The sequence below is a fragment of the Chiloscyllium plagiosum genome, unplaced genomic scaffold (genome assembly GCF_037043375.1).
Source record: "Chiloscyllium plagiosum isolate Xiang-an unplaced genomic scaffold, Cpla_swu_hap1 HiC_scaffold_14, whole genome shotgun sequence".
NCBI classification, from domain to species: domain Eukaryota; kingdom Metazoa; phylum Chordata; class Chondrichthyes; order Orectolobiformes; family Hemiscylliidae; genus Chiloscyllium; species Chiloscyllium plagiosum.
In genome coordinates, this window is record NW_028270152.1 from 9,690,610 (window position 1) to 9,716,930 (window position 26,321).

The following is a 26,321-nucleotide window of genomic DNA, read 5'->3' on the forward strand; positions in this document are numbered from 1 at the left end:
TAGTTCTAGACTTCCCCACCATTAGGTTAATCCTTCTGGTACCACACCTGTCTATTCCTGTTGGAATTTTAGAGGTTTCTATGAGATTCCCCCTCATTCTTTGAAACTCCAGTGAATGTAATCCTAACCGATTCAATCCTTCCTGATACATCAGTCCTGCCATCCCAGGAATCAGCCGGGTAAACCTTCACTACACTCCCTCCATCGCTAGAGCATCCTTCCTCAGATGCAGAGACCAGAACTGGATGTGATTGGTCTCACCAGGACCCTGTACAATTACAACAAGAACACAGCAATACCTGTTGCATTTTCTACATCGCAACCCTATGACTACAGTTTGTGAAAGCTCTAAGGGAGTCTGGAGGTGGTGAAAGGCACTATATAAATGCAAGTTCTTTCTTCGATCTGTTTTGACAGGGTGCAAAAAGAATTTACAAGGATGTTGCCAGGGTTGGAGGGTTTGAGCTACAGGGAGAGGCTGAATAGGCTAGGACTGTTTTCCCTGGAGTGTTGAGGCTAAGGGGTGGCCTTATAGAGGTTTATAAAATCATGATGATCTTGGATAGGATAAATAGACAGATGTCTTTTTAAGCTGAGAGGGGAAAGATTTAAAAGAGAGCTAAGGGGCAACTTTTTCTCACAGAGGGTGGTGCGTGTATGGAATGAGCTGCCAGAGGAAGTGGTGGAGGCTGGTACAATTACAACATTTAAAAGGCATCTAGATGGATACATGAATGGGAAAGGTTTGGAGGGATATGGGCCAAATGCTGGCCATTGGGACTAGATTTAGGATATCTGGTTGGCATGGACGAGTTGGACCGAAGGGTCTGTTTCCGTGTTCTATGACTCTAAGGGGGAAAAGTAATAAGATCTGCATTTCAGCTTAATCCATTGTCATGGTAACTGTCACAATATGGCTCTTTTTAATTTAAATATTTCTTTCCCTCGGTTCACTGTTCAAAGATGCAAAGAGTTAATTGGGAGATGCCTTAATGCCTGGTCTTCGTAGATAAGTCAATAACTTTGAAGGTTGGCTGTGTACTAACCTGCTGGAGGTGAAGCTGCCAGCCATAGTCAGATCATCAATCTCCCCAGATAAGAATTGAAAATAATACTGCATGTTCTGTCCAAAGAACAGAAAAGGCTGTTGAATTTATTACCATCTGGCTGGTAACAGGGAGAGAATCCCCCCCTCCCCCCGCACCAGCAAACCCCAGCATTCTGGTATTTTGAACATAGATCTTTTCCATCACGAACCCTCTGCGCTCTGTCTGCAGGTTGGAGTCATGTGATTCCAGCGAGCAAATTTTCTCGCAATTTGATAAATTTAAACAAAGGTCTCCCTCACCCTTCTCTTTTTCACACCCATTCACATGACCTACTCCTCATCTTTAATTTCTCCCTCACCCTGTGCCCAACCAAACTTCATCCTATACCACCTTCCTCCCTCGCCCCGTGTCCCCTTCCTCCCTCGCCCCGTGTCCCCTTCCTCCCTCGCCCCGTGTCCCCTTCCTCCCCCCACCCCGTGTCCCCTTCTTCCCCCCACCCCGTGTCCCCTTCCTCCCCCCACCCCGTGTCCCCTTCTTCCCCCACCCTGTGTCCCCTTCCTCCCCCACCCCGTGTCCCCTTCTTCCCCCCACCCCGTGTCCCCTTCTTCCCCCCACCCCGTGTCCCCTTCCTCCCCCACCCTGTGTCCCCTTCCTCCCCCACCCCGTGTCCCCTTCTTCCCCCCACCCCGTGTCCCCTTCTTCACCCCACCCCGTGTCCCCTTTCTCCCCCACCCTGTGTCCCCTTCCTCCCTCGCCCCGTGTCCCCTTCCTCCCTCGCCCCGTGTCCCCTTCCTCCCTCGCCCCGTGTTCCCGTCCTCCCCCACCCTGTGACCCCTTCTTCCCCCACCCTGCATTTCCTTCCTCCCCCACCCCATGTCCCCTTCCTCCCTCGCCCCGTGTCTCCTTCCTCCCTCGCCCCGTGTCTCCTTCCTCCCTCGCCCCGTGTTCCCGTCCTCCCTCGCCCCGTGTTCCCTTCCTCCCCCACCACGTGTCCCCTTCCTCCCTCGCCCGGTGTCCCCTTCCTCCCTTGCCCCGTGTCCCCTTCCTCCCCCACCGTGTGTCCCCTTCCTCCCCCACCCTGTGTCCCCTTCCTCCCCCACCCTGTGTCCCCTTCCTCCCTCACCCTGTGTCCCCTTCCTCCCTCACCTCATATCCCCTTCCTCCCCCACCCTGTGTCCCCTTTCTCCCTCACCCTGTGTCCCCTTCCTCCCCCACCCTGTGTTCCCTTCCTCCCTCACCTCATATCCCCTTTCTCCCCCACCCTGTGTCCCCTTCCTCCCTCACTCTGTGTCCTCCTTCTCCCTCACCGTGTCCCCTTTCTCCCTCACCCTGTGTCCCCTTCCTCCCCCACCCTGTGTCCCCTTCCTCCCTCACCCTGTGTCCTCCTTCTCCCTCACCGTGTCCCCTTCCTCCCTCATCCTGTGTCCTCCTTCTCCCTCCCCCTGTGTCCCCTTCCTCCCCCACCCTGTGTCCCCTTCCTCCCTCACCCTGTGTCCTCCTTCTCCCTCACCGTGTCCCCTTCCTCCCTCACCCTGTGTCCTCCTTCTCCCTCACCGTGTCCCCTCACTCTCGCACCCTCTGTTCCCTCTCTCTCTCGCCCTCAATCTCTTTCTCTCACCCTCTACTCCCCTTCTCTATCGTCATCAACCTCATTCTCTCTCTCTGCTTCGCAATGCTGCAGCTCCTTATGCTCCCCGTTCTCTCCAATTTCTACCTTCCCTTGCTCCCAATCCCATTACACTCTGTCATACCCCTCTCTCTCACTCCTCCCATTCCCTTTGCATTCTACCGTCCCCCTCTCGCTCCCCTCAGAGGTGATCATTGGCTGTACTCAGTGGCTTAGACTGAAATGAAAAGCCTTCGTAGATTCCACTCATATCCTACTCTGTCTATTTGTATCTCACTAGCCCTTTGTCAGTTCCTCACTTGCTATGCATTTGTCTCTCTCTCTCACTCTGTATGTCGCTCTCTCTATCCCCTGACCTCTATCCCTCTCTCACCCTGTCTGGCTTTCATTGCGGGAGGAAAGATAATAAGCAGAAAGTGGCACAAATGTACTCTGTTTTTGTGAATTAAAAAACATGAAATTTGTGTTGGGGCATTCGGACACTGGAGCAAACTTGCGATGATGTCCCAGAACTGCATATCACTGGGTATAAATACCAACAGTGTGGGTGGAGTTGGAACACTGCGCACCAGACCGCATGGCACTAGAGAAATTGAGGACTGCAGATGCTGGAGATCAGAGTCACTCTCGACACATGGCATTGGAACCCTTTGGAAGGCACACAGAGAGTGCATTGGTCTGAACAGGTTCAGAAGACAGATTCCGCCTTCTCTACCTTAACTATGAGATCAGAGCTTGATGTACCAACAACTACTACATCTAACAGTACTTTGCATTTTTGTGCAGTAAATTATATTACTGTAAAGTTTAAGCCTGAAGACCCTGATATTGTCTTCTCCTCTACCAGGGCATCTCAAACTCAACTAGGTGGAAGTGGGTTCTACAGATGCTGGAGATTAGAGTCAAGACTAGAGTGGTGTTGGAAAAGCACAGCAGGTCAGGCAGCATCCAAAGAGCAGGAAAATCCATGTTTCGGGCAAAAACCTTTCATCAGGAATGGTGAAGGGCTTTTGCCCAAAACGTCGATTTTCCTGCTCCGCGGATGCTGCCTGACCTGCTGTGCTTTTCAGGCACCACTCTAATCTTGACTGTTATCTCAAACTCAAACCCAGTGACATCAACTCACATTACAGAGTGATAATAATGTTGGGTCAGGATGAATATTGACCGGGAGGCTAGGGAGGACCTGCATGCTGTCATTTGACCACGGGATTGTTCACATCCACTCGAAGTAACAGTGGAAGGCTAGAGGGGTTTCCTAAGCCTCCCTGGCACTGTATCATTTCTGAGTCTGTTGCCAACTGGGAATTAGAGAGGTGTGTGTGTGTGTGTGTGTGTATGTGTGTATTATGGGGTAAACAATGAGGGGCATAGCTTCCTTGACCCCTTCTGGGCAATGTAACTGCTTCAGTAGGTGACCAGTCACTGTATGTGGCTGCGACTTGGGCAGCTGCCAACAACGACTGAGTGTGAAGTATACTGAGCCTGGCTCCTCGGTACAGGGGTATTGTGTGTTGCTTGATTATATTTGAGATTATTGGGGATTAAATTACTGCCAAATGCAACCCAGTATAATAATGTCAGTTCAATTGAAAAATTGAATCTAAGTATTCTGTGGTCGACTGGCAGTCGAGTGAATAAATTCCCAACTCCTTATCCCATTAGTTCTCAAACATGTCACGTTCAACTTAGTTATAAAGACTCAAAAGTTGATTTAATGATGATAAGTGGATTATTTAACTCAATAGGAACTCACTGGAGAATGTAGAAATGGGTGATTCGTTTTCAGTCCCTCTTTAATATTTATTCCTCTTGTTTTAATTTTATGGGCAGTATGTAGACCTCACATAGCCCTGTCCTGATCTCTCTACTCTTGTCTCAGCATGCACTGCATCTGTCATTGAATGTGTTTAGCCAGGGAGGGATGGGAATGTCACTGTAAGGAAGACTTAAAACTATTTCATGCCACTGACGGTCCCTTTGTGCTTGTTTTTTTTTTTAACAGATTCTGGTCGATTCTGTCAGCCCTGGCCCCTCAGGTCCAATGCTGTATGAAAACGTAACGATTACTGAAGGGAGCCCCATCCTCCGGGATTTGGTGTTCAGCCCTGATTTCCAGTACATCTACGCCATGAGCGACAAACGGGTAAGTGAAACCATTTCTCACCAGAACTGTTTCGAGTGAGTTTCACTCAGGCAGTATCACAGCACCTGCTAATGCTTCATGTCTGGACTGTACAGTGACGGGGAGATTGTGGGGCGTGTGTTTGTGTGCCACAGCCATGTACACTTTGCCAGCAAGGCCTTGCTGCATTGTATTCAGAGAGCTCAGAGTTGGGGGTATACACTCCTGAACCAATGGTACGGGGCGGGGGGCACTCACTGATCAAATAACCAGACTGGCTGGAATCTCAACTGAGGCTGCTGTCCACAGTCCTGAAACACCCTTCTCAGTGGGAGTGGGAATGGGTAGGAATGGGGGATGGATGGAATTGGGAAGGGTTGGGATTTGGGAATGGGGGTGGGTCAGATTTGGGAGGGTGAGAGTTGGGATGGGTTGGAGTGGGGAGAGGTGGGAGTGGGGAATGGGTGGGATCTGGGAAGGGTGAGAGTGGGGAGAGGTAGAAGGTGAGAAGGGTGGGAGTGGGGAGAAGTGGGAATTGGGAGGGGTAGGATTTGGGAATGGGTGGGAGTGGGGAGAAGTGGGAATTGGGAGAGGTAGGATTTGGGAAGAGTGGGAGTGGGGAGAGGTGAGAATTGGGAGGGGTAGGATTTGGGAAGAATGGGAGTGGGGAGAGGTGGGATTTGGGAAGGGTAGGATTTGGGAAGAGTGGGAGCGGGGATGGATGGGAGTTGGGATGGGTGGGTGTGAGTCTAGGTGGGAGTGGGAAGGGTTTGGATTTGGGAAGGGTGGGATTAGAGATGGGTGGGAGTGGGGGTGCAGGGTGGGATGGGGGTGTACAGTTCCAGTTGACCATGTTTAGGGAGGAGCGGATCCTGATGCTGGATTTCTCGTCTCAAATCCTAACTGAAGACAAAACTCCAAAGAGCTGCCGACATTCTGTTGTCGGAAAAAGTCGGGAATTGAGGCACTTGCTGAAGTATCAATCTCTGAGGCAGCGATTCTCAGTTCAAGAAATTCCTCAGAGATGGGTATGGACTGGACTAGTCCCTTTTATTTCTTTTGTCCTTGTGTGAGATGTGACCACCACTGACCTGGCTGGCATTTGTTGCCAATCTCAAGCCATAATCCCACATGATCTAACTTCACTAAGTCGTCTGTCATGCAGAACTTTGTCAGAGACTTCATTAATGTCCACATAAACAATGTTTACAGCTCTGCCCTCAACAATCTTTTTGGTTACTCCCTCAAAAAGACTCAGTCAAGTTTCTGAGACACAATTGCCCTCGTAGAAAACTCTCGTTTCCCTTAAACTGGCTGACCCATTACAGTGAGCAGCTAAGAGTCAACTGCATTGCTGGATCTGGAGTCCCATGTAGGCCAGCAACATGAGGATATTAGCGAGTGGATGGTGTTACACAGCAGTCAACATAGTTGCCATTTGAGTAACGTCTGTTTTTAATTCCAGACTTTGATTGAGTTCCCACTTCACCATTTCGGATGGTGAGGTTCAAACCTCTGTCCTCAGGGCATTCATCCAATGTTCTGAATTACGAGTCAAGTGGCATTATCACTATACCACCACCTCTCCAGTTATGGGGAGGTCAGTACATAGACTACCGGCTATCTAGGCTTGAATTGCAGCCTGGAATCAAATTGGGATTTGGAATTGGAATTACATCCAGTATAACGGATACCTGGGAATGAATTACATGTTGGAATTTAATCAAATAGTCTAGCACTGCTTGTAATAAGACAACAGATATCCCAGACTAGGTTACAGGCTGAAAACTGATAGAGGCAATGTACAGGGAAACTCTGAATAGATTAATGGCATGAAGCTGCAATGAGGAAACTCACTGAGGGTTATTGAGCCAACGGGTCGTGGGAATGAGTTATTGATCTCCAGGTTTTTCTAATGAACCAATTCAGTTATGTTATTGTAACACCTCCTAGGGCAGGTAGCACTTGAACCCAGGCTTCCTGGACCAGAGGTAGGGGCACTACCACAAGAGTTTGAAGAAAAGTATTGTAACTTCCTTCATCTAGCTGTGAAGTAATGAAGCCTTTGGCATGTCTGGAGATGCATAAACCTGTGGTAATCCAAAAGACTTGTTTATCTCCTTACCCTCCCCGAGTCCTGTTCACCATCACCACCAGCCCCCCTCCCCCGATCTTGATGACCTGCATTGGCTCCTACTTGAGCAGTGTTTCAATTTCAATATCTTCATGATTGTTTTCAAATCCCTCTACGACCTTGTCACATGTCCCTTTGAGATTGTCACACTTTTCTGATTCTGATATCTTGCATATCCTCAATTTTCATTTTACTGAAGATTCCCATATTCTGGACTTTATTAATAGGGGTGTGGATGAGCAGGTCAAAGGGGTATGTTGAAATTGTGTAAGACACTAGCTCAGTTTGAACTGGAGTATTGGGTACAGTTCTGGGCACTGCGCTCTGGGAAGGGAGTAGATGTGTTGGAGAGAGTGCAGAAGAGGTTAATGAAAATGGTTCCATGAATGAGGAACTTCAGTAATCAGGACAGATTCGCAAAGTTCGGACTGTTTTCCCCGGGGAAGACACATCTGAGAGGAGATGTGTTTGAGGAGTTTGAAATCGTGAGCTTCCGAATAGAGTGGTCAGGGAGAAATGTCACCATAAGGAGCAAGAGGCAGCTGGTAAAAGGAGGTGACATGAGACTTGTGCACTGAGTGAGTGGCCAGCATGTGGAGTGCAGGGACTGAGGCTGTAGTGGAGGCAGATTCACTCGAGATTATCCAAGTGCATGTTTGTTTTATGAAAAGGAACAAGGTGCAGGGTAATGAAGGGAGGAGTCATTGAGTCATAGAGTCATAGAGATGTACAGCATGGAAACAGACCCTTTGGTCCAACCTGTCCACGCCGACCAGATATCCCAACCCAATCTAGTCCTACCTGCCAGCGCCCAGCCCATATCCCTCCAAACCCTTCCCATTCATATACCCATCCAAATGCCTTTTAAATGTTGCAATTGTCCCAGCCTCCACCACTTCCTCTGGCAGCTCATTCCATACACGTACCACCCTCTGTGTGAAAAAGTTGCCCCTTAGGTCAGTGAGCCTCCTAGTCCTCCTCTGGAATTTCTCCACATAATTGGCACTTCTTGGACATAAAATTCAGGAATTCCCTTAAACCTCACCGCACCTGTTCACAATTACCCCCTCATCCTTTCAGAATGTTATTTAACACTCAGTATCTTGACCTAACCTTTGGTGAATTGATCTCAGTATTTCCCCACGCAGCCCAATAACTGTCCTGTTAAAGGCTCCATATAAATTTATGTTATTTATTGAAGTTTAGTTTGGTTGCTGTGAGGTAGCACCGTCACTGCCCATTATACAATACTCGTCACAGGAAAACAAACTTGTGCTCGAATATACTGCTTCTGAAATCACTCCACTGCTTTAAGGATTGAGGTCTGCTTCAGAGCACTACAGTGAGTTAACAGCAGCGTTTTGTTAGCATATTAAACTGTCTGGCTGCTGATTTTATATCAAAATAAAATATTTGATTAGTGCCCAAGATATTTTGCTGCTTCTTTTTAAATGTCTTTTACAAGTTCCATAAATCTTCCTCCCTCTCTCTTTACACACAGGCGGCTGAAGGTTAGGATAGTATTCTTCCCAATCCAAGCACTATTCGCCACTCTCTGACACTGAACATCTGTCTGTTGAAACTGCTACCTGTTTTAAATGGCCCTGATTGAAGTGTTTGATTGATGAAGGTAGCTCCAGCCCCGAGTTAGTCAGCAGGATAGCAAGCTGACTTAGATTCTCACGCACTGCCTTCTGGCTGAGTGTGACGGGCAGCTGAGCTGCCGAGGGAAATGAGGGATTTTTGTCTGTGGGAGAGGGGATGCGGGGAGTGGGGGGCGGGTCGGTTATAATGGAACAGCAAGGCTTGCAGATCCTCTGGGCAAACAGGTTGATCGCATTGGGTTGCTTCTCAGTTACATTGGTGTAAGTCAGGCTTCATCACTTCGAGCTGGCGGAACCAAGGAGTCACAAATCAACTTCTGGTCTGCTATTAGGATCCCCACAGCCCCATCGTGTCCACACCAACCCTTCAAAGAGCATCCCACCCAGACCCAGTCACCCTACCCTACCTCCGTCACACTGCATTTCCTATGGTTAATCCACCTAGCCTACACTCAGCGGGGCAACTTAGCACGGCCAAGCTGCACGTCTTTGGACTGTGGGAGGAAACCGGAGCACCCAGAGGAAACCCACGCAGACACAGGGAGAATGTGCAAACTTCACACAGTCAGTCGCCCAAGGCTGGAATTGAACCCGGGTCCCTGGTGCTTAGAAGCAGCAGTACTAACCACTGAGCCATCGTGCTGCCCTAAATCGGTGGGGACAATGTACCTTACCCAGATAATGAGGCTGTACCGTTGTTTCTACCCAGTGTCAGACAGGGACCTTTTGCCTGTGAGGGAAACGTGATAACCACTACATTACAGAAACACTATTGTGCAGGTTAAAAGGCTTCTGTGTCTCAGACAATCCAATATGATCCCATTCGTTTTCACTCATTGAATTCATTCATGTGTCTTTGGACTCTTGTGGTGCAGTGGTAGTGTCCCTCCCACTGAGCCAGGTGAGCCAGTTTCAAGTGCAATGGTAGTGTCCCTCCCTCTGAGTCAGATGTCACAGTTTCAAATGCAGTGGTAGTGTCCCTCCCACTGAGCCAGGTGAGCCAATCTCAAGTGCCGTGGTAGTGTACTTTCCTCTGATCCAGGTGATCCAGTTTCAAGTGCAGTGGTGGTGTCTCTTCCTCTGAGCCAGGTGATGTCGTTTCAAGTGCAGTGGCAGTGGCAGTGTCCATTCCTCTGATCCAGGTGACCCAGTTTGAAGTGCAGTGGCAGTGTCCCTTCCTCTGATCCAGATGATCCAGTTTCAATTGCAGTGGTATTGTCCATTCCTCTTATCCAGGTGATCCAGTTTCAAGTGCAGTGGTAGTGTTCCTCCCTCTGAACTAGCTGACCCAGTTTCAAGTGCTGTGGTGGTTTCCCTACCTCTGAACTAGCTGACCCAGTTTCAAGTGCAGTGATAGTGTCCCTATCACTGGGCCAGATGACCCAGTTTCAATGCAGTGGTAGTGTTCCTCCCTCGGAGCTAGCTGAACCAGTTTCAAGTCCCATCTGCTGTGAACAGGTAGATTAGAAAATATCAATAACAACATTTGTTCCTTTGGGCACGGAATCCTTCATGACCATCTTTTAAATGTTTAAATCCTGTACTGTGTAACACCACACCAAGCAGATCTGCTGTGTATCGGTTTATTTGAAGACACATTTTCAATATTTGTTTTCTTGGTGATGTGCTATCAGTTGCTGCCCACTCTGATTAAACCTTGAACTTTCGTGGCTTCCCAACTCATTGCAGAGAGCAGTTAAGAGTCAACCACATTGCTGTGGGTCTGGAGTCACATGCAGGTCAGACCAGGTAAGGGGGGCAGATTTCCCTCCCGAGAGGACTTTTGCAAATGTAAGAGGATTTTTACGCCAATTGATGATTGTTTAATGGTCGCTGTTACTGAGGCTCACTTCCAATTCCAGATTTGTTGTCACTAAGTTCAAATATTGCCAGCTGCCCTTGGTGGGATTCACATCCATGATCCCCAACCATTAGCCTAGTCAAAGTTTAATGAGGAATATAAATCAGGAAACCCCATGTGGATTGATGCAGTGTGATTAACAAGGCTTAATTATTAGTGAAAAATCCACTTTTTAAAAATTAATTAATTCATTTAAAATATTAATCAAATGACCCTGAATTACTGCCCTTAAATGTATGAAGGAATTTTTGATGAGGTGAAATCAGGGCAGATTTGATTTTTTGCGGTCGCATGTGCCTAAGTACAGCAAAAATCTTTGCTTTGCGAGGCAAATCAGGGCAAGCAAGGACATACAGATCACAGGATGCTGAGACAGATTAGATTCCCTCCAGTAGGGAAACAAGCCCTTCAGCCCAACACGTCCACGCTGACCCTCTGAAGAGCAACTCACTCAGACCCATTCCCCTACATTTACCCCTGACTAATACACCTGGCCAATCCACCCTAACCTGCACATCTTTGGACTGTGGGAGGAAACCAACACAGACACGGTGAGAATGTGCAAACTCCACACAGACAGTCGCCCAAGGCCGGAATTGAACCTGGGACCCTGCTGCTGTGAGGCAGCAGTGCTAACCACCATTAGCCACCATACCAGCCCAGAGCGAGGCCTACAGGGTCACATTGCACAGGAAGTGCACAAAGCAGGATCAGCATTATTTGAAATTGGAGAGGTCCATTCAGCAGTCCAGTAACAGTGGGGGAGAAGCTGTTGTTGAACTTTGTTGGGGCGTGTGTTCAAGAAGTGGGATGAGAAAGTGGTGAACTCTAACACACTACCTTATTGTCCTCATGGACAACATTGTGTATTCTTTTTTGCCTGATTCTCTGGTGCAGTGGCAGTGTCCCTATCTCCAGACCAGGAGATCTGAGTTCAGGTCCTATCTGGTGCAGAGATCTGTCACCACATCTCCGAGCAGGTTGGTTAGGTTTAGTGGCAGCAATCCTCAAATTAGTTTGCAGGGAACTAGAGAGGAAAAATATTGCTGAAACAGAGAGGCCGGATCTGAAAGGGCAAAGCACAGCCCAATGGGGGCACGATATGACACCGGAAAAATAGTGGGACTTGCCAAGACAAAAATGTAACTTAACGGGTGGCACGGTGGCTCAGTGGTTAGCGCTGCTGCCTCATGGTGCCAGGGACCCGGGTTCAATTTCACCCTAGGGCAATTGTCTGTGTGGTGTTTGCACATTCTCCCCGTGTCTGCGTGGGTTTCCTCCAGGTACTCCGGTTTCCTGCCACAGTCCAAAGATGGGCAGGTTAGGGTGGATTGGTCATGAGAGTGCAGGGTTGCTGGGATAGGATGGGATGCTCCTCAGAGTGTTGGCCTGGACTTGTTGGGCCGAATGACTCGTTTCCACGCTGTTGGGATTCTATGAACATGAAGGAAAATGAGCTTTCCCAATAACATCGGAAGACCAGATGGACTCGCAGTGCTGGGTGTTCCCCACGACTGGAGGAAGGGACCAGGTCTATCATGTAGTACTGAGCATTCCCTGTTTAAGGGGATTCTTGGGAAGGGATGAATGAAATGATGGAGGAGCAGGATTCTTGCGGGATTGTCAGGCGAGCAGATCGTCACTCTTCCAGCTTGACAGTTGCCTTATGGTATTGAGTCTGGTGGTACAGTGGTTAGCAATGCTGCCTCACAGACCCAGGTTCGATTCCCACCTTGGGTGACTGTCTGCGTGGAATTTGCACATTGTCTGCGTGAGTTTCCTCTGGGTTCTCTGGTTTCCTCCCACGATCCAGGGATGTGCAGACTTGGGTGAATTGGCCATGCTAAATTGTCCATAGCATTCTGGAATGTGTAGGTTAGGTGCATTAGTCAGGGGGAAATGTAGAGTAATAGGGTAGGGGAATGGTTCTGGGTGGGATACGTTTTGGAGGGCCAGTGTGGACTTGTTGGGCTGAAGGGTCTGTTTCCACACTGTAGGGATTCTATGATAAGACTGTGAGAGGGTCTTCTCAATGGTGCAGTCAACTGTGACAGCATCACAACCTCACTTGTTCCTGTTCGTGCCTTCCAATGGAGGTCACTGGGTAGCGAATGGGAGGAGCAGGACCCTCACTGATCCCTCATTCCAGAAACTGAGGGCATTACATCTTTGGGGCAAGAGGTAAGGATGACAGTGTGAGTGATGTTTTTCACCCTGATCCCTTTACCTTGAAGAGCAACACAGGGAGAGTGAAAGCTGCAGACACACCGATTGGCTCTGGAAGGGGATCAGAAAGGAGCGGAGTTTCTCTCCCGCGGTCCTGGCTGGTTTCGGCATGGTGCCTGCCAACTTTCTGCTTGCTATGGTGATGTGTGTGGCAGTGGTTGGAATGGGGGCACAGAGGCATGGCAACAGCTCAGGGTTCGGTGCCAGTTCTGTGCTGCCAGCCTATAGCTTGGCACAAGTCACCGCCAACAAACCCTCCTTGTGCCAATAATTTCCCTCAGCCATAAGTTAATCGGCCGTGCAAAGGCAAGGCAGGCTTGCAGAGGTTACTTGTTGAAGTTGTTCAGTCATTTGCAAGGGATGAGCAATAATAAAACAGCAGGACCCGACACCAACACTCGCTGTTACAAGGGCCTGTTTTTGAAAGGAAATTTCATGCCCCTCAGGGTAAGCGATGGTAATTCTGAAAGAGTCTATTGCCGAGTCAATTAATGATTTCCAGATAAGGATCGCCGAGTTAGATAGAGAGTCAGGCACCTAGTGCAGTGCCTGGACTGCACACTGTTAGGGGCATGAGGGAGAAGCTGTGATTTGTTTTCCCTTAAAGGAGAGAAGGTTCAAAGATTTGATGAACAATCACCCACAAAGTCAAGCAGGAGAGGATGCTCCCTGTAGCTGCAAGGTCAGTGTCTCGAAGAGGCACGTTAAGGGAGGACACAAGGACTCATTTTGTGGTCGCAGTGAATTTGTTTGTGATTTTGAGAAGTGACAACAGAGACAGGTTCAGTAGGAACTTTCAAAACATTGACCAGAGCTGCCCAGAAGGAGCACCAAGGGTGGGTTGATTGGAATTGGCAGGAGCTAATTGCCTCCTCCTATGCTATATCCCACCCAGACCCGCCTCCCCGCTCCAACCCTGTAACCCTGCATTTCCCAGGGCCAAACCACCCTAACCTGCACATCTTTGTGGGAGGATACCAGAGCACCTGGAGGAAACCCACACAGACACGGGGAGAACGTGCAAACTCCACACAGACAGTTGCTCGAGGGGAAATAGTGTTCCCAGAAAAGGAAGGAGATAATTGTGGAAGTGACTGGGGAGCTAGTGAATAAAATTATGATGCAGCTTGGTCCTGGATTAAAACTATATGTACTGATAGTTTAGGCTATAAAACCATCAGATCGAGGAGGAGAATTAGGCCCTTCAGCCCATCGAGTCCGCTCTGCCATTTGATCATGGCTGATCTGTTTCTCCACCCCATTCTCCTGCCTTCTCCCTGTAACCCTTGAACCCCCTTACCAATCAAGAACCTATCTATCGCTGTCTTAAATGCACTCAATAACCACAGACCTCCACAGCCCTCTGTGGCAATGAGTTCCACAGAGTCAGCACACTCTGGCTGAAGAAATTCCTCCACATCTCAGTATCGGGCCGAGGTTAGTTATTGAATTGATCTATGCATTAACAGGCATTTACTATATTGACTGCGATACTGTTCAATACAGTCATTGTGACTTTATCTGCCATTCCAGCTATCATGTGAAGACCCGATTGGGAATTTGGCAGTCGAGTGGTGGGGTTGGGGGGGGCGGAGTGGTTGAATGGGAGAGGGTACTGTAGCGTCCACATCCCGTAGCCCTGCTCAGTGCAGTGCCTTGGGAGCTGGTCTGCCCTGTGACAGGGTGTCCTAACCTTGACCATGTGAGACCTTGTTGTGGCGATACCAGTCTTTGTGCTGACGGTGTTGTGTTTCTTGCTCGGACAGGTGAGCAGGGTGCCGGTGGAGAGCTGTGAGCAGTACGAGAGCTGTGAGCTGTGCCTGGGCTCCCACGATCCACACTGCGGCTGGTGTGTCCTGCACAATGTGTAAGTAGATTGCTTCTCGTCAACCCCTGCAACTAACGCCGTCTCGGGTTTGGAAGCTGTCTAGGAGTGGGAGACAGCGAACGGTCAGTTCCCACAGTTTTGTTTTTCTGTTATTCAATGGCCCATCGAGCCCACTGCCCTATTCAATAACGTGGAGACAGTAAGGACTGCAGATGCTGGACGCCAGACTCAACAGATATCGAGCTGCAAAAGCATGGCCAGGTCAGGCAGCATCTGAGGGACAGGCCAAATCCCCTCATCAGGTTTGGGGAGGGGGAGGGAAGCTCAGATGTAAATAGAGGGAGGAGGGTGGGGCTGGGGGGAGGGTGGGTGGGGTGGTGATAGATGGATGCAGGTAGGGGGTTACTGTGATTGGTCAGTGGGAAGGGTGGAGTGGAGATGTGAGTTGGAAGATGGACAGGTTAGGACTGGTCTGGGAGGTGAGGTGGTGGGGAGGGCAGTCACATGGTCTACTGTATTGGTGGAAGCGGTGGTCACATGGTTTGTAGGAGTGGTTAGAGCAGCCGTGTGCCGACCTGACCCCTGAGGAGGTCGAAGGTGATGTTAGGATTCTGACTGGTAGAGGAAGTTTGTGTCCAGAAGTAAGTTTGGGAGAGTCTGATCTGAAGGTAGTGTCCAATCAACATTCCCACGCACCCCTGGTAATTCTTCATTGCATCGCTTTTTAAAAAAAATCACTCACAGGATGAGGGCATCGCTGGCTAGGCCGTCACTTATTGCCCATCCCTAATTGCCCAGGGGACAGTTAAGAGTCAACCACATTACTAGAGTCACATGTAGGCCAGACCAGGTAAGGGTGGCAGTTCCTTCCCTAAAGGACATTAGTGACCCAGATGGGTTTTCTTCCTGACAGTCCACAATGGATTCCTGGTCATCATTCATCTCTTAATTCCAGATACTTTCTTTTTCTCTATTGAATTAAAATTCAATCATGGTGGGATTTGAACCCAGGCCATCAGCTGTGTTTCTGGATTAATAGTCAGGTGATAATGTCACTAGGGCATGATTTCCCCATCTCTGCCTTGCCAATGTGCCAAAAGTGGCTCTTATTTCTAGATACTCCCATAAATTTCTCCCCACATTCACCTTCTGGGATCTGATATATTTCAATGATTTAACCTTTTCCTGTTGTAAGCTCCAGTGGATACAAGCCTAGTTTGTCCAACCCCTTTTCCTGTTGTAAGCTCCAGTGGATACAAGCCTAGTTTTTCCAACCTGTCCACATGCAATAACTCATACATTCCACGTATTATCCAACAAACCTTCTCTGGACTACGTCTGAACCTTCCTAACATAAGGAGACCAGTACTGTACTCAGTATTCCAGCAGTGGTCTCACCAAAACCCTCCACAACCTCCCTACTTTCCCTACAATAAGCAAGAATATTTTATTAGCTTTCTTTAGTACTCGCTGTATCTGCACACTAACCTTTTGTGATCCATGTACTAGAACACCCAGATCCCTCTGCATCTCCGAGCAACCCCTCACCGTTTAGATAATATGCTTCTTTATTATTTTTCCTGCTGAAAGGGACAGAATGTTAGTTTGCGGGTGAGTGAGGGAGTGTGTGGGATCTTCCTGCACACAGGAGATTCACCCAGCTCCTCTGTCCTATGTTGACGTGACTTATGCAAGCTGGATTATCGCCCATTTGCCACTCTCTACAGGGCAACCACTGACACTTATTGCGATCGATGAGGTGTACAAAATGTTTGAAAATGGAAATGACATTAATCTTCTCATTTTTTTTTGTCTTTCTTTGCTGACGAAATAAAAATGCAAAGTGTTAATGGACACTTTTCTCTTGTTACAGAAGAGCTTAATCAGTGGCATTGCAGATGCATTTTACCAATTTGAAATATATTGCTCTGATATGCACAGTCTGCAACTTTCTGCATTTTATATTAAATTGTGCCAGAAATGGAAATCAAGTTTAATTAAGTGTGGATTTTTTTTCTCACCTTGAATGGTAACTTTTCTCCGCTCCCATTTGTCCCTGACCGTCTTATCTCCCCTGTGTGGAGATTGTAACCAGGTCAGTTAACTGGACCTCATAGAATATGAGTTCCCTGATTGGGGCTGTTGATCTGGTCCAGTCAGGGAGCCCTGGCTGACATAAAAGGGAGAATGTCAGGGATTTTGAGGCCTGAATGCTTGACTCGGTGAGAGGCAGTGCTGTTGTCAAAGGCTACGCACTTGGAAATAAAGGGAGACTGACGATGGAGTACTGGCCCCTGAAGAGCTATTTGATTATGGATACCAACTGCTTTCTAGGACCTCCCGCAAAACTGTCCTGTCACTAGAGTATTGAAGCCCAGCTGTATCTCAGTGTGTGATGCTCACCTCAGTCGATTCAAGTTGTCGGTTGTCAAATTATTGGTTGAAGTCCCACTTCCAAGACTCACTTTTGCCTAGGCAATTTAGCACGGCCAATCCACCCTAACCTGCACATCCCTGGACACTATGGAGCAATTTAGCATGGCCAATCTGCACATCCCTGGACACTATGGGGCAATTTAGCACGGCCAATCCACCCTAACCTGCACATCCTTGGACGCTATGGAGCAATTTAGCATGGCCAATCCACCCTAACCTGCACATCCCTGGACGCTATGGGGCAATTTAGCATGGCCAATCCACCCTAACCTACACATCCCTGGACACTATGGGGCAATTTAGCACGGCCAATCCATCCTAACCTACACATCCCTGGACACTATGGGGCAATTTAGCATGGCCAATTCACCCTAATCTGCACATCCCTGGACGCTATGGGGCAATTTAGCATGGCCAATTCACCCTAATCTGCACATCCCTGGACGCTATGGGGCAATTTAGCATGGTCAATTCACCCTAATCTGCACATCCCTGGACGCTATGGGGCAATTTAGCATGGCCAATTCACCCTAATCTGCACATCCCTGGACGCTATGGGGCAATTTAGCATGGCCAATCCACCCTAACCTACACATCTCAGAACACTATGAGCAATTTAACATGGCCAATCCACCCTAACCTGCACATCCCTGGACACTATGGGGCAATTTAGCATGGCCAATCCATCCTAACCTACACATCCTTGGACACTATGGGGCAATTTAACATGGCCAATCCATCCTAAACTGCACATCTTTGGACTGTGGGAGGAAACCGGAGCACCCAGAGGAAACCCCACACAGACATGGGAAGAATGTGCAAACTCCACTCAGTCACACGACTGAGGGTGGGATTGAAACAGGATCCCTGGTGCTGTGAGACAGCAGTGCCCATCACTGAGGCACCATACCATCCCGAGAGTGGAACTTCGGAACTTCGGTCAAGAGCTGAGCTGACTAGGCCGACAGACTCCAGCCCTGGTGTTTCCCAGTCTCAGCCTCTTGTAACTGTGTTCACCAGACAGCAATTCCTGAGAGGAGTCAACAGAGGAGGGTTCCCATGAGGGAACACAGTGACCCTTGACGTGTGGTCCTCAGCTGGGCTTGGGAACAGAGCTGGTCATGTTGTCCCTCCCTGAGAGTGAAGCCTGCAAACTGTGGGGTGCCTGTATTTACCTTAGACCCCCCTGACTCTAACTGGATGTGTTCTCATGGTGGAACAAATGGTTTTGGGGCCAGGCATTTGTTGTTGGTGCCAAGTGCTGAGTCCTTGATCGTTAGCTGCTCTATGCTATTTCAGCTCCAAAGCTTTCTACAGTCTGACACAGCACTGAGCAGCTAGCACTGCATGTTTAACAGCATAACAGGACACTGAAGGTGAAATGCAACACTTAGCAAGTGCCTGCATTCTAACCAAATCCATTAGCTTCAGCATCAATCCCAGGTCTTGGGAAAAGAACTTCGATGTTAGACTTGTGGGTTCTGAGGACTCAGCTTAAAAACAAACCTCAGTGATATTTGGGCAGCGGTTAGGGGGAGGAGATTTGTTAAACACTCAACAGAAGAGAGAAGCTTAACCTGAGAGTGCACTGTTAATTACAGTAAACTGAAGAGGGCCTGGATTCAGCACGGTAGCATTGAGCACAGGCCGCAGGAGGCAATGATGTGATGACCCACTGGAGTGAATTGTCAGAGAGGGCCATCAAACCCAGGGACCAGATTCATTTGGGAAACAGTTCCTAAAAAAAGGACAAGGGTGGATTCTATTCTCTTTCCCCAGTTGGAAGATTAGGGAACTCAGGAAGAGCAATCACAGATAACGTTTTCCATAGGAAAGGAATCAAGCTCTGAGCACAATCATGTTCATTGTAGATTGGTTTCAAACTCACTTTCATGAGTAACTAAGTGGAGCAAAGTATATCCTGAGTTATTACCAAACTCTTCCCTCTTTCGGAAGTCATTGTCAACTTGTGTTTCCTCTACCCTCTCTCTCTTGCTGTCTCTCTCTCTGTTGTTTGCTCTGTTTCTCTCCCTTTCTCCCACCCCTCACCCTCTTTCTCTTCCACCTCTTTTCCTTGCCCCCCCCCTCTCTATCTCCTGCTAGTTGCTCTCCCTCCCCCGCCGTCCATCTCTCTCCTTCCCAACTACCTCTTCTCTCCTTCCTGCCTTTCTCTTTCTTCCTTCTCCCTTCCCTCTCTCTTTCTCTCCTTCCTCTCTCTTTCCTTCCACCCTCTTCCTCTCATTCCTGCTTCTCACTCTCTCTCCTTCCTGCCTCTCTCTCTATATATCTCCCCACTTTTCCCTCCCTCTTGCCCCTTCCGCCCTCCTGCCCCACTATCCTTCCCCCTCCCCCTCCCTCCTGCTCAGCCGCGTTCCCTCTCACTGTTGGGAAGCAGTGTCCTGTTGTGAGACTAATCGAGGTGTTTAAAACAAGATAAAATCCTCATGGAAAAGAAGAGCTTTAAGTGATGGGGCAACACGAGGTGTTAAGTACATGAAGAAATGGAGAAATGGGCGAGTAACGACAGTGGGCCGAATAGCCTCCTCCCATTCTGGTCTTCAATGAGGATAATGAATGTGCGGAACTGAATAAGAGAATCCCCTTTGAAGTATTATCTTGAGATTCATTTCTGCGATGATGGTTAAGAAAATCCTTCTGTTAATACTCTTGCAATAATCTACTTCAGAATTATCTGTGCTTACACAAAGGGGCTATAGGGTAAGGCAGACTGGGATGGTGGTGAAGGTGCAGTTTGATCCTTATATTAAACTGTGATCATTTAAATTGGGACATCAATTATTCAAGTGCCATCATTTTCTCTGTTTTCACAAGATGATATTGCTTCCGTCCACAGCTGTACAGAGCCCGATGTGGCTTAACATCAAGTGACTTGGGTTTAAAGAGGATTGTGTCTTGTTAGACAGCAGCTGAATATAAATTATTCAGTGCCGCATGAATAGAAACACTAACACAATTTAGATTTACGTTTGGAAAATTGAATTTTCAATGCAGGAGATCACAAGGAATTAATACACGTTGGTTAGGGGGGAAGAGTGGATTGCACTCACCAGTGAGACTATCGTCAGAGCTGGAAATCTCAGGAGGATATTTCCTCTGAGGCCATTGTCACTGATTTGGTCCAAGTGCTGGAGATGGGTCAAAGGGCATTTGTGTGTCAGGTCTCCTTGATCCTGAGGTTTGGGAGGGGCAGGGGTTTAATGGGAACTTTGCTGTTTATCTGTGACCTCCTAGCTGGAGTAGGCCATTCGGCCCACTCCGTCATTTACTATAAGCATGGCTCATCAAACCTGTCAATTCCGTATACATTGCTGTGGGACTGGAGTCATGTAGGCCAGACCGGGTAAGGATGGCAGATATTGTGTTGGTTGGTTAGCTCTAATTGTTAGAGCCTAATACTAATAATGCCAAGGTCATGGGTTCAATATCCACATTGACAGCACCAGGGACCTGGGTTTGAATCCAGCCTTAAGTGACTGTGTAGAGTTTGCACTTTCTCCACGTGTCTGTGTGGGTTTCCTCCCACAGCGCAACGATCTGCAGGTTGGGTGGATTGGCCATGCTAAATTGTCCACAGTATTCAGGGATGTGTAGATTAGGTGCATTAGTCAGGGGTAAATGTAGAGTAATAGGGAAGGGGAATGAGTCTGGGTGGACTTTGGAGGGTCGGTGTTGGGCCTAATGTCCTGTTTCCACATGATAGGGAATCTATGGTTCCCTTCCCTAAAGGGCATTTAGTGAAGCAAATTTCAGTCTTTATTTTGCAATGGTGGGATTTGAGCCTCAGAGTATACAGACTAACTACTCTTTACCAGTGCAGTGACATTATCACCACACCATCTCCTCCCCCTAAGACAGAGTAGTTGATAATCAAATCTATCAACCTCTACTTCAGACATATGCCAGCAGTGAGATTCCACAGCCCTGTCGTATAAGCCTTGATGTTGGACTGGGTGTGTGGACAAGGTCAGAAGTCACATGACACCAGGTTAAAGTCCAACAGGTTTGTTTGAAATCACAAGCTTTTGGAGCGTTACTCCTTCGACAGGTGAAGTCACAGGTGTCATGTGACTTCTGACCCTGTGGGATTCTATAAGTTTCCTCTGAGTAAAACCAATTTACCCCCATCTCAGTCCTAAGTGGCAACCATCTTAATTTTAACAAAACAGAAATTATTGGGAAAGCTCAGCAGGTCTGGTAGTATCTGTGGAGAGAAAGCAGATACTTGCTTTAGACTCCCCAACCAGGGGAACCATCTTACCTGGACCTACCCTGTCTTTCCCTTTTAGCATTTTGTAGGTTTCAGTGAGGTAGCCCCTCATTCTTCAAAACTCTTAACAAATACCAGCCCTGTTTACCCAATTGCTCTCTGTAGGACCATCCTGTCTTTCTGCTGAGAGAGATGGTCCAGAGTCATAGAAGTATACAGCACGGAAACAGACCCTTCAGTCCAACTCGTCCATGCCGACCAGATATCCCAACCTAATCTGGTCCCACCTGCCAGCACCCGGCCCATATCCCTCCAAACCCTTCTTATTCATGTGCCCATCCAGATGCCTTTTAAATGTTATAATTGTACCAGCCTCCACTACTTCCTCTGGCAGCTCATTCCATCTGCATGAAAAAGTTGCCCCTTCGGTCTCTTTTATATCTTTCCCCTCTCACCCTAAACCTATGCTCTCAACCTATTCCTGATGAAGGGCTCTGGCCTGAAACGTCAATTCTCCTGCTCCTCGAATGCTGCTTGACCTGCTGAGCTTTTCCAGCACCACACTCTCGACTCTGATCTTCAGCATTGCAGACCTCAATTTCTCCTAAAACTATGCCCTCTAGTTCTGGACTCCCCCACCCCAGGGATGATTTTACAAAACTCCAACGCTCCAGGGAAAACAGCCTCAACCTATTCAACCTCTCCCTGTAGCTCAAAACCTCCAACCCTGGCAACATCCTTGTAAATCTTTTCAGAACCATTTCAAGTTTCACAACATTTTTCCGATAGGAAGGAGACTAGAATTGCACGCTGCTGAATCTTCTCATCTTGCACTCATCAGGGTAGGTGCAAGAATGCCAAATTCCAAGGCATCACAACATTGTAGAGGGGAGCATTCCTATGTTTCATAAGACATGAGCTTGAAAGAAAGTTTGGATAGACTGTGTCATTTTTACTGGTGCATAGGAGGTTGAGAGGCGACCCTATAGAAGTTTATAAATAATGAGGGGTATAGATAGGGTGAATGGTGGGTGTCTTTTCTGTAGGGTGAGGGATTTCAAGTCTCGGAGGCAAATGTTTGAGGTGAGAGATTTAAAAAAGACGTGAGGGGCAACTATTTTGCACAGAGGGTGGTTCGTGTGTGGAATGAACTTCCTGAGGAAGTGGTGGATGTGGGCACAGCTGCAACATTTAAAAGACACTCAGATAAGTACACAAAAAGGGCAGGCTTAGAGGAATGTGGGCCAAGAGCAGGCAGGTGGGATGAGTTAAATTTGGGATTATGTTCAGCATGGGCTGGTTGGACCGAAGGGTCTATTTCCATGCTGTATGATTCTAGGGTGGTGGGTGTCTGGAAGGCGTTGCCAGTAAAGATGGTCGAGGCAGGTGCGGTAGATTCATTTTAGATGCATCTGGACAGATGCATGAGTAGGTGAGGAGCAGAGGGATACAGATGCTTAGGAATTGGGTGATAAGTTTAGACAGTAAACTTGGATCAGCTCAGGCTTGGAGGGCCGAAGGGCCTGTTCCTGGGCTGTAAATCTTCTGTGTTCTTTGTTCTTTGTTCTTTATATAAGAAATAGAAGCAGGATTAGACCATTCTGCTCTGCCATTTGATAATGGCTTATATGTTCGTCCAGTCCATTCTCCTGCCTTCTCCCCATAACCCTTGATCCCTTTACTATTTTCCTGATGGATTCCAAGACACAAAGCTTTGGTATCATTGTCCCTCCTTCAGCAAAATTCAAGACACCGTGTCTGTGTGGGTTTCCTCTAGGTTTGGTTTCAGCCACTTGGAGCCTAGTGGACTGGCAGAACAAGCTCCCAGGGCTGAGGGACCTTCTCCTGTACCTACACAACAACACACTCAGTACTTCCCCTGACATCTTCCGTACCTTCAAGCTTACCTTTTGTCCGACACAAACCTCCTCAGATCCATTTTTCAAAGAAATCCCTTACATTCCCCCCTTGAATCTCCCTCTTGCGAATGAGGACCACAGTTCTTAATCATGGGATATAATACCCGGTCTTTACTGTGGCAACTGCTGTGGCAAACACCACGTCTAGTCTCCGTAAACATTTTATTTAATAATTCCTGAATGTTTTATTGAAAGGAGCCTCGGGCTGAATTTGTTCACAATAGAAGTGCTGACAATCTGACAAATGATGTAATCTGAAATCTAATAGATTTCGAATACAGTGCTGGCCCTGTCTTGGGTTGTTCAATCAGGTACCACTTAACGTTGCCCCAACCTCTTCAAGGGCCAACCTTCATCGAGACTTTGTCAAAAAAAAAGCTTAGCAGATGCATCTGAGGAGAAATTTCTCAGTGCAATTGAAGGTCACAGATTCCCCATTGTGCAGAAGGAGGCCATTTGGCCCATTGTGCCTGCACCAACCCTCTGAATGGCATGCATCTCAGACCTAGTCCTCAAGCCTAACCCTGCATTTCCCATGGCTAACCCATCCAACCTGCATGTTCCTACTTAGCATGGCCAATCCATCCTAACCTACACATCTTTGGACTATGGGAGGAAACTGGAGCAAACCCGCACAGACATGGGGAGAATGGACAAACTCCACACAGACAGTCGCCCGAGGGTGGGCTTGAACTTGAGCCCCCAGGTGCTATGAGGCAGCAGTGCTAACCACTGAGCTATTGTACTACCGTGGTAAGGGTGGCATGAAATAACTCAGAGTGGTGACTCAATAGGGGCCGAATTTGGCTTTTAAGTGACAAAGAGAAAAGAAAGATGTGGTGACACGGTGGCTCAGTGGTTAGCACTGCTGCCTCACGGGACCAGGGACCAGGGTTTGATTCCAGCCTTGGGCAACTGTCTGCGTGGTGTTTTGCACATTCTCCTCGTGTCTGCGTGGGTTTCCTCCCACAATCACAAAGATGTAAAGATGAGGCGGATTCACCATGCTGAATTGCTGTAGAGTGTGCAGGTTAGGGTGAATTAGCCGTGGGAAATGCACGGCTACAGAGGTAGGGTAGGAGGTGAGTCTGGGTGAGATGCTTTTTGGAGGGTCTGTGTGGATTCGATGGGCTGAATGGCCTGCACTTTTACTGTAGGGATTCTATGATTCTAATGAACAATGTTGCAATTTACAACCAGGTGAAGGAGGAGTAGACCACTCTGTCCACTTGAGTCTAGCCCCCCATTCAATCAGATTGTGGTCAATATGTTTGTGTCTTGAATTCCGCGTTCACATCTACCTCCTCACAACAATCTATCCAATTACATCTGTCATCAAAATACTCAATGACCCCACCTCCGCCATCTTCTGAGGCAGGGAGTTCCCAAGTCACTCAAATCTCTGAGAGAGGGTCAGTCTGAAAAGAGGGACCCCCAATTTTAGGACTGTAGCCTCTTGTTCTGGACACACCCATAAGAGGAAACATCCTTTCCACAGTCACCTTGTCAAGACCATTCTGGATCTTATGCACTTCAATCAAGTCAACTCCTGTCAGTTTTCTAAACTCCAATGGAAACAAATCTGTCCATTGTATCGTCATAACACAACCCACTCACTCCGGGGTATCAATCTGGTAAACCTCCTCTGAACCACCTCCAGTGCATTTACTTCTTTCTGTAAATAGGGAGACCAGAATCGCACCCAGTATTTGAGATATCGATCAACCAATGTCGCGTAGAACTGAAACATGTCATTCCCAGATTTAAGTTAACAAATTTTAACAAAGACTTGGGTCCCATTAACCTTCTTGAATAAGTGCTGGGCCTGCAGTCTAATGCTTTGTGACAGGTGAACTAAAGTATCCAGAAGTCACGCAACAGCAGGTTATGGTCCAACTGGTTTTTTTGAAATCGCAAGCTTTTGGAGCACTGCTCCTTCCTCAGATGATGAAAGGGCAGCATTCCAAAAGCTTGTGATTTCAAATAAGCCTGTTGGGCTATAACCTGGTGTCATGTGACTTCTGACTTTGTCCACTCCCCAACACCGCACCTCCACATCGAAAATATCTAGATCTCTCTGCACCTTCCACAGTTGTTCTCTGTTTAAGTAATATTTTGCTTTTTCATTTTTCCTGCCAAATTGAACAATTCATCTTTTCCTTTATCTGCCAGATTTAAGCCCACTCTCCCAACCTATCTGTCTATATCCTTTTGCAGACTCCTCGTGTCTTCTTCACAACATAGTTTCTGACCTCTCAGTATGCCATCAACAAATGTAGCTGCTGTGCCCTCACTTCTCTCACTGTGAGGAGAGATCCTGGGTGAGAGTGACAGGTGGGTAAAGGTCGACCTTTTTTTTGTGTACCTTTGTACGAATGGGCACAAAATTCTGACCTTCATGGTGATGGCCACCATCCTGAGAATAAATCAACATGAATAAAAAATGTCCTGGCAGTTTGGAGCATTTGACATTGAGGACAGATGGTGACTTTATTAAACTTGGTATTGCTTTAGATGTTCTCGGAAGGACAGGTGTGATCGAGCCAATGAGTATCAACGTTTTGCCTCGAACCTTCGACAGTGTGTCCAACTGAGCGTCCAGCCCAGGAATATCTCGGTCACCATGTCCCAGGTTCTGGTGAGTGACATTAGATTTTGTGTGTGTGTGTGTCTATCTGTGTATGTGTGTGTGTGTCTGTGTGTGTGTGAGACAGAGGGAGACTGTATGTGTGTGTGAGTGTGTGTGTCTGTATGTGTGTGTGTGGGTGTGTCTGCCTGTGTATGTGTGTGTGTGGCTGCCTGTGTGTGTGACTGTATGTGTGTGTGTGTCTGTGTATGTATGTGTCTGTGTGTGATTGTGTCTATGTATGTATGTGTCTGTGTGTGTGATTGTGTCTGCATGCTTGTGTGTGTGTGTCTGTGTGCATGTGTGTCTGTGTGTGCACGTGTGCCTGTATGCATATGTCTGTGTGTGCACGTAAGACTGTGCATGTATGACTGTGTATGTGTGTATGTATGTGTGACTGTATGTGCCTGTGTGTGGGTGTGTACATGTCTACATATGTGTGTGACTGTATGTGTGTGTGTGTGTGTACATACTGTGCGAGTATATACGTGTGACTGTGTTTGCATGTGTGTCTGAGAGAAAGATTGTGTACTGTGTGTGTGTGTGAGATTGTGTGCACATTGTGTGTGTGACTGTGTGTTTGCCTATATGTATACGTATGTGAGACTGTGAGCACGTGTGTGTGTCTGTGTGTGTAATTCTGTGTGTGTGAGAGAGA

The 26,321-nt window shown here is 47.8% G+C and overlaps 1 protein-coding gene across 2 annotated transcripts in view; it reads left to right on the forward strand.

Moving 5' to 3' along the window:
• LOC122558816 (plexin-A1-like) overlaps positions 1 to 26,321 on the forward strand; it is a 588,446-nt gene that overhangs the window by 226,250 nt on the left and 335,875 nt on the right. For both annotated transcript variants that reach the window (XM_087994072.1, XM_087994073.1), the window contains exons 4-6: positions 4,682 to 4,822; positions 14,393 to 14,493; positions 25,552 to 25,675. In XM_087994072.1, coding sequence (XP_087850198.1) covers positions 4,682 to 4,822; positions 14,393 to 14,493; positions 25,552 to 25,675 — 366 coding nt within the window. The remainder of the gene's footprint in view (positions 1 to 4,681; positions 4,823 to 14,392; positions 14,494 to 25,551; positions 25,676 to 26,321) is intronic.